The sequence below is a fragment of the Eurytemora carolleeae genome, unplaced genomic scaffold (genome assembly GCF_000591075.1).
Source record: "Eurytemora carolleeae unplaced genomic scaffold, Eaff_2.0 scaffold1239, whole genome shotgun sequence".
Lineage (NCBI taxonomy): Eukaryota > Metazoa > Arthropoda > Copepoda > Calanoida > Temoridae > Eurytemora > Eurytemora carolleeae.
Window position 1 is genome coordinate 93190 of NW_019397145.1, and position 8058 is coordinate 101247.

Consider the following 8058-nt stretch of genomic DNA (forward strand, 5'->3'; position numbering starts at 1 on the left):
GTACTATCGTTTTTTTGACTCGAAGGGGTTATTAATATTATAATTATTTTTATTATTATTATGATTATAATTATTATTATTGTCATTATTATTTTTTTATTATTATTGTTATCTTTTTTCATTATTATAATTTTGGATTCAGTAAAGTTTGATTTTGAATAATGCATATTTTTTTAACATGGAAAATTTAGAATTTAGAATTTACACTAAAGGTTTTCTGGGAAGGTCTGACATTTTTTGACAGATCATTTGAATATGCCGGAGAGCTGTCAAACTTCTATTAACTTTAGAGCTTTGCCCTTATTGTTATTTTCTAATCTTCTTCACTTTTATTTTTTCCTTTTCATTTTTTCTTTCTTTTAATTTGATTTCTTCAAAGGTTGAACGTTTTTTAAACGTAACGGAAGCGTCAAAGTTTAAGTGTTAGTTCATAAAAAACCGCGAGGGGCGGCTTGCACCAACGATTTTTAACCCTCTGGAATTTCTAAAGGAAATTTTGTAACTGGGGATACTGGGAAAATGCGTTGCCAAATTTATGATTTTTATATTTTTAAGTTTTTTAATCTATTCTTGAATTCCAAAATTAAAGAGCTAGAAGGTGACCGCAAACTTTTCAAGGGGGGGGACGAGGGGTGATATCGAGAGCAGAATTTTCATAAATTGTTTGAATATTATGAAAGTTCTATAAAAGTAATTAATTAATCCTCTGAACAACAAAAGATATCGATTACGGATTTCTGAAAAGATTAACTATGCCGAATTTTCCACCTCTATTTATTCAACTTCTTCTATTTCATAAATTGTCCTTTTTCATTCTTCAATTCTTCAATTTTCCCCCTTCTGTTTCACTTCACCTATCTTCTTTGTTTTATGTCTTCTTCACGCACCTCCGCCCCTTTGGTGAAAGTAAATTCAACCTATATTAAGCAAAAAGCCTTACTTCGTCAACTTTGTTGCACCGACTAGTCCTATCCATAGAGCTAAGTACAGTACAAACTGGAATCGGAAAGGTTGACCCGGCTCGGAAATTCAAAGGTACTACGGCTGCCCGTGTCTGTCCCTTCAATTAAAATATCTTCTTTTTTATGTTGCTTCTATCCCAATCTATTATTTTTTGCCTGCCCCTACTATTTGCTTACTCTTCTTTGACTTTATTTTTGTATTTATCTTTTATCCATATATTAATCTTCTTTTAGGATTTTATTTTGTTCCCAATTCTTTCATTGAATTTAATCCACTCTTTTCTTTTCTTTTTGGTTTTCTTTATCTTCATATTTCAATTTTAATATTTTTAAAAACTTTTTTATTTCAATCTTTTTTTTAGTTTTCTTTCTTAGATCGAAAATATTTTTCTTGTTTAAACAACTTTTTATTTCTCATATATTTAAATTCAAGTGGAATCGATTAAGAAATGTATCAAAAACCACCTAAGATATTGGACAGTCTCTTTACATCAAAACATTACGACAAATAAGGATTAAATACAGATTATACATTTTTACAAAAATACGGTTCTTACAACAACATTTTACCATTGATTTTGTTTACCCTATATCTGCTGGGCCAGGGCCTGGGAGGTCAAATTGACCCCTCTTAAAAAATCTGTGAAAAATTACTAAATTCCAATTTAAAAATACTTTTGTAAAGTTAAATTATATTTTGAAAGGATTCGATTTTTCGTCGAGACTTTATGATATAGCACAAAAAGTATCCCAAAAAAATATCTTCTTGATTAAACACCCCTTACAAAAAAACAGAAACAAAAAACAGCAGAAATAGGGTTAAATACTTCATTTCTTTCTTGATAAATGCTACTAATTCAATTCAGCACAAGCGTGATTTTTATTTTTGTATTTGTGTGATTTAAGTAGCATTCAAACTTCAAACAGTGTAAATATATATTTTCTTATTGTTCGGCAACAAAACTAGACAACATTCTTTGCTTTTTTTCCAGGAATAAAACTCCATAATAATTTTCTGTAAAATTGATATTAACAACATAACATATTATTCAAAATCTTTGACTATTTTTAAGTTTGTAATTAAAATTGTATTTCAAAGAACATATTAAAAAACTTCTTTGAATAAATGTATTTATTAAGAATCTTAAAAGTAATATTAAGAAAACTTAGAAATGCGCATTAACTTGAATAGTTTCCTGGTTTTGGAATAAACCCTAGGCGGGGGGGGGGGGTCACTCATAACCTAAGAATAGCATGGAAAAAGGCCTTCAAGTAAAGAAATATGGATGCAAGTATGTTCATAGCGCAATTTTTAATTAAAAATTAAAAAGTAAAAAGTATTAGACCGCTATTTTTAATAGTTCTGGCTTCTAAAGATTATTCTAAACCGCCCAACCTCAACAATTTTTAATGCAAATATTTTAAGTTGATAAAGTGCAAAAATAAGAGTGCTAAGTAAGTAAGTAAGTAAGAGTATTTAAACTAAAAACTTTTAGCGCTTTTCGCCATTTTCTTCAAGACTTTTCTTTAAGATTTTGGTCTTTCCAACTGAAGATATTTTTCCAAGCACGTTTTTTTAAATTCTGACAGAAAACTCTGATTTACATATTTTCTAGTGTTTACAAGTACAATAACACATTTCTTTGTGAAACATTTCTCCTTTTTTGGTGCACTTCTTTTTCTCCTGCTTTTGTTATTTGTCGTATTCTCCAAAATGCATTTTCTCAACTAGCTTCTAAACAAAGATAAATTATTATTTTCTCCAATTTTCGGTTAAATAACGATTTTAACAGCGCAGAAACAGGTAAACAAGACAGGGCTAAGCACCTCACTCATTCTTTGAATCCAATCGCATTTTTTTCAATTTTAAAATCAAGAAAATCTCTTTTTTACACATCTGTAAGATCAGGACATGGTATAACAGTATATCTGTAAGATCAGGACATGGTATATCAGTATATCTGTAAGATCAGGACATGGTATATCAGTATATCTGTAAGATCAGGACATGGTATATCAGTATATCTGTAAGATCAGAGTCTAAAACAAAAGAATGCGCCAATTTTAAGTTCGAGGTTAAAAGTTCTGTAAAATAATGAGTAGCTACTTAAATATTAAACTCTCTCAATCTTAAATCTAAATTTCCTGGGAAAAATCTGAACCAATCAGAGAAAAGGATTTACTAAGAATTTTTGCGTAACTATCAGTAATCAGCTGTTTTTTAAATTTTAAATTATTTAAGTAACGGAAGACAAAACATATATCCAGTTACAACCGTATTTTGGGTTTATGTGCAAACATTAATAAATCTAAAACGTGAAATTTATTAAATCAAGGTGTTTACTTTTAAATATATCATAATTAGTTGAATGCCGCTTACCGCTGAATGATGATAGACAAATGGATTGCGGGATTTCAAGATTTTAACACTGTATTTAAATTTTAACTCGTCGATTTCGGCGAGTTAAATATTTAATCATAGGGTTAAATATTTAACCTCAAGGTTAAGGTTCAGGTTTATATTAAGTCAGAAGTGGCATTTAGCCATGAACTAAAAATTTAAGTCAAAACTTTTCGTTCTTTAGTTTTAGACTCAAGATGGTATATCTTTATATCTAAAAGATCAGGATGGCTCATTTGTATATCTGTAAGGTCAGGATGGTAAATCTGTACATCTATAAGATCAGGATGGTATATCTGTACATCTGTAAGATCAGGAAGGTATATATATATCTGTAAGATCAGGATAGTATATCTGTGCAATTGTAAGATCAGGATGAACGTTTACCTGTATATCTGTAAGATCAGGATGGTTTGAATCGACTAGCTGATATTCAGTTACGCTTGGTCTACGATACCGATCCTGTAAAATTATGATTCATATCAAAGTATTTTTATCACCATTTGACCAACATCACCGACACATGATTCCCAAAATGTTTGTTATACATTATATTTTGAATTTGATCCGTTTTTTGGAAAATATCTAAAAAGTTTACAATAAAGTATTTTAACCAAGGTTTAAAGTTTTTTCTAGATTTTAGATTGGTCATTTGTTCTCAATGTACAGATATCTAGTGTTCTCAATGTCCAGATATCTAGTGAAATCGATTGACTTGACATGAGTTGAGTTAATTAAAGAAAGTTAGATTAGTATAGGATAGTATAAACCTATAATGGAATTTCAACTTAATCTATCTATGTCAGAATACAGGGGGGGGGGCGGGTTGGCTGACAAGCAAGATTGTCGCCATCTTCTTTTAAAATCTATCTTTTAACGTAATCTCTGTCTGTATTGTATGTCCAATCATAGCGCAAGAATATTTTGATCAATTGTCTAATATTTCAATATAAAATAGATGGTAATTGAAAAATTAACCCTATCCCTGCTGGGGTACTTGAAAACCAGGATACGCTGGGGGGTGGTAAATTTTACACCACCCCCCCCCCCTCTAAATGCCATTGTCTTAATTCGAAATATGACAAATGATACATCATTGGAATCTGGAAAAAATATTAAAGTTGAAAAATTTGTTTTTTTGCAAAATTCAATTAAAATAATTGCAAAAAAAATGTCCAAAAAATGATGAAATATACATTTTTGAAAAGCCCTTGACCATGCCATCTTTCAAATATGCAAAAAAATAACAAAATTGTAAAAAACCTGATGTGTAATTAATAAAAAATTAAAGTGTGAAAATTTCTTGTCATGGGTTGTATGCATAATTTGCAAAAATTTCTTTGCAAAACTTGTGCAATCCGTTTCCTTATGTCATAGGCTTTCCAAACTGCTAAAAATATCAAAATATAACAACTGAAAGTGGGTCAAAGCAAAGATTTAGTTTGTAACAGGAAAAAGTTATTATTCATGCAGTATGTCTGAGGACTGAGGCAGTTATTATAAAAACCCAGTTTTAGACCTAAATGGAGGGATATGTGTATTCAGGAAAAGTCAGAAAATTCCAACAGCCTCAAACCAATACTTTTTGAGTTGTGTAAAAAAAAACTACAGCAGGAATAGGGTTAACATTTTTTAAAAATAACGTGGCCAGTGGGTAAGATAAATTTAATTTCTTAATTTTCACTTCTATATTTGCCAACGTAGAAAAATATTTTAAAAGGATTCAGAATTGGAAATGAAAAAAAAGTCAAGATATATTTTTAAAATTAAATTAGACAGAAGATGTACATTTAAAGAACTCTAAATTTCTGCGACCTAAGTTTCAGGGTTGTTAGAAACTTTCTCAAAGGCCTTTTCCCAAGCGGCAACTTCCCAAGTAGCAACTTTCCAAGGATTAGGTCAGGGAGGTCAGGCCTTTGGGCAAGTAACTAAGACCTGTAAATGTCTGATAACAAAGACAAAATACAGGCATACACACTCATAATTTACTTTCTTTTCTTTATCTCCATGAAATTTAAAATGGAAAAATTCCTTGGGCGATTTATTTTTAAAAACAAACTAATTATACTTTTACCTCTTTCTGGAGCTCGGCTAGAGACGGCCGCCGATCATCAGAAGTATTCGACAGAGGACTTGAGACAGGGGTTCTGTAGTATACAAACCGAACAATTAAACATGAGATTTAAAGGGACTATTCGTGTATCCTCCATAATAAAATGGCAATGCTTGATTTACAACGCGACCCTTGAAACCTATCTGATCAAAAATGTGGAGGGTACTATCGTTTTTTTGACTCGAAGGGGTTTATTTCAGTGTCTTATAAACAAGAAATTTCCAAGTTACTTTCGCATAGAAGCTGAAAATGAAAATAGACAGTTTAAAGAAACAAAAATATTAATATCTAATACAGATTTGGTCAGGCACAGGTTTTAGTACGGTTGTGTGTCGGACAATGTCATTTTTGTGTTAAGGATTTCTTGAAATTAATCTTACAGTTTCTTTCAAAAATGCCGAATCTCAAACTTCTAAGTGACACTAAGAGATTTAAAAAAACTTTGTAAAAAATGTAGTTTTCGCTCTAAAAATATATCTATCTAATAAATAAAACTTTAGTTTAAAAAAAACTTTAAAAATTTGTTTCGTCTTTAAATTAATTGGTCTGAAGAACATAACGTAAAGTTTTTTTTTATAGGCCACCCCTAATTGGTTCAAAAAAGGACGGCCGGGATAGTTGAACTTCTGACACTTTTCACTGATTTTCATATTTATTTGTTCTTCCTGTAGCTTGAAGTTCTAGTGGGGTTTCTACAGCTTCCTCCCATAGTCCTGGAGAAAATTAATGTTTCCATAATACTTTGTCATAATTACTCTTTCCGGAATTAAGTTAATGCCATAAATTTAGCTATACTTTCCCTAATTAAGTTAATGTCATATTAGTTAGTTCCATAATGAAGTTATACTTGCCATATTGGAATTGCCATATTTATACTTTTAATGATACTTGCCATACTTGCCATAATACTTTTATACTTTTCATGATTAAGTAAATACCAAACTACTTTTGCCATAATTACACTTTCCTTAATAAAGTTAATTCCTTGATACTTTTGCCATAATTACACTTTCCTTAATAAAGTTAATTCCTTGATACTTTTGACACAATTACACTTTCCATAATTTATTCAATGCCATAATATTTTTTTTGCCATAATTAAACTTTCCCTAATCAAGGTAAACTAATGAACATGGTTATAATCTACAACTAGCTCAATTTTATAATTTAATAATTACTCCATGCCTGGTGGGAATTAGACCTGTAGTCCCTGGTGGCTTGTCAGGCAGAGACGATGTTCGAACTGCCTGAAATAAAAATATCATCTAAAATCTTTGTATATATATTAAGTAGTAATCTCTGTTTAATTGTTTGTATGGTATGTCTCATGATGGACCCCTGAATCGATTTGTCTCAAATTTTAATTGAGGAATTCGGTAGAACCACGGGAATGTTCAATTAGCTTGGTTTGAAAATTGCAATTTGATTGGGTTAATTTTTAGAGGGAAAACTTATTTTCCAGACAAAGCTGGTTTTCCAAACTAAGATTTTTATCCGTCAAATTAACCAATGCTAAAAAAGAATATTTTTTTCTTTTTGACAAAATTTTCGTTTCTTTAATTAGAAGGCATTTTCAGATTTATGAAATGTCATCTTTATAATTTGAATTTGAAATAAAAATATGATTAGACATTCTAATTTTTTTATGATGACTTGTACCTTAAAGGGAGTGACCGGCTATGTAAGGTAGTTGAACTGAGGACGCAGTGTTGTGGAAAACTTCTTTAGGATTCATTTGAGACATATTTCACTTTTTAAAAGTCTGTAAATCCTGAGTTTGAGCGCAAATTCGACGTTCAAAACTCCTGATTTGGGGGTGGATACGCTTTCGGAATTAATTTTTTTAAAATTATTAATTAACGACGACATAAAATGCAAAAATATTCTACAATAAACTACAGACGTCATGTTTAGGAGCATTTTGAGAAAATAAAAATTAATCTTATCATCGAAAATAAGTAATCTTGTTCAATTATTAGTTTCTATTATCTCATTATTCTAGTTTCTCGTTATTCACAAAGATGTTCGAAGATTTTCTATAATTATTATTGAAAAGACGACATTTAAAGAATTTGAAGAAATCTGCGAATAAATTCAAAGAAAATTAGAAATTCAATATAATAATGAAAACGAAATAATCGATTTTAGCATTGATTTATTGACAAATTTCTTTTGTGAAATATGTTCCTAGCCAGCTAATTAGATTACTGTATAATTTTTACTTTATTTTTGTTGTCGTTATTTAATAATTTAAAAAAACTAATTCTGAAAGCGTATCCACCCCCAAATCAGGAATTTTGAACGTCGAATTTGCACTCAAACTAAGGATTTACAGATCTTTAAAAAGTTTAATAAGTCTCAAATGAATCCTAAAGAAGTTTTCCACAACACTGCATTCTCAGTTCAACTACCTTACATAGTCGGTCACTCCCTTTAACACTGTTTATACTTTTCAAAATAAGTTTTCATATGTTTTAAAAATTTTGTTGCACTATAATTAATTAAATAAAAAATGTTTCTTGCGTCGAGATACATTTCTGCGGGTACTCAGAAATTTTACATAATAGAGACACAATTTGTGG

At 30.0% G+C, this 8058-nt stretch overlaps 1 protein-coding gene across 1 annotated transcript; it reads right to left on the reverse strand.

Annotated features, from left to right (window-relative positions):
- Positions 1-1379: 1379 nt before the first annotated feature.
- LOC111712324 (uncharacterized) lies at positions 1380-6787 on the reverse strand. Its single transcript, XM_023486898.1, has 5 exons — positions 6662-6787; positions 6142-6189; positions 5438-5510; positions 3751-3825; positions 1380-2697 (listed from the first exon to the last, which is right to left on the reverse strand). The coding sequence occupies exons 1-5, from the start codon at positions 6739-6741 to the stop codon at positions 2656-2658; spliced, it is 318 nt and encodes a 105-aa protein (XP_023342666.1). The 5' UTR covers positions 6742-6787; the 3' UTR covers positions 1380-2655.
- Between the last annotated feature and the right edge of the window lie 1271 nt (positions 6788-8058).

Coding starts and splice junctions, on each gene's coding strand:
- LOC111712324 (XM_023486898.1), bottom strand. CDS start 6,741: ATGATATTTTTATTTCAGGCAGTTCGAACATCGTCTCTGCCTGACAAG. Junction 6,190..6,661: donor ACAGGTCTAATTCCCACCAG/GCATGGAGTAAT, acceptor AATTTTCTCCAG/GACTATGGGAGGAAGCTGTA. Junction 5,511..6,141: donor ACTAGAACTTCAAGCTACAG/GAAGAACAAATA, acceptor TGTATACTACAG/AACCCCTGTCTCAAGTCCTC.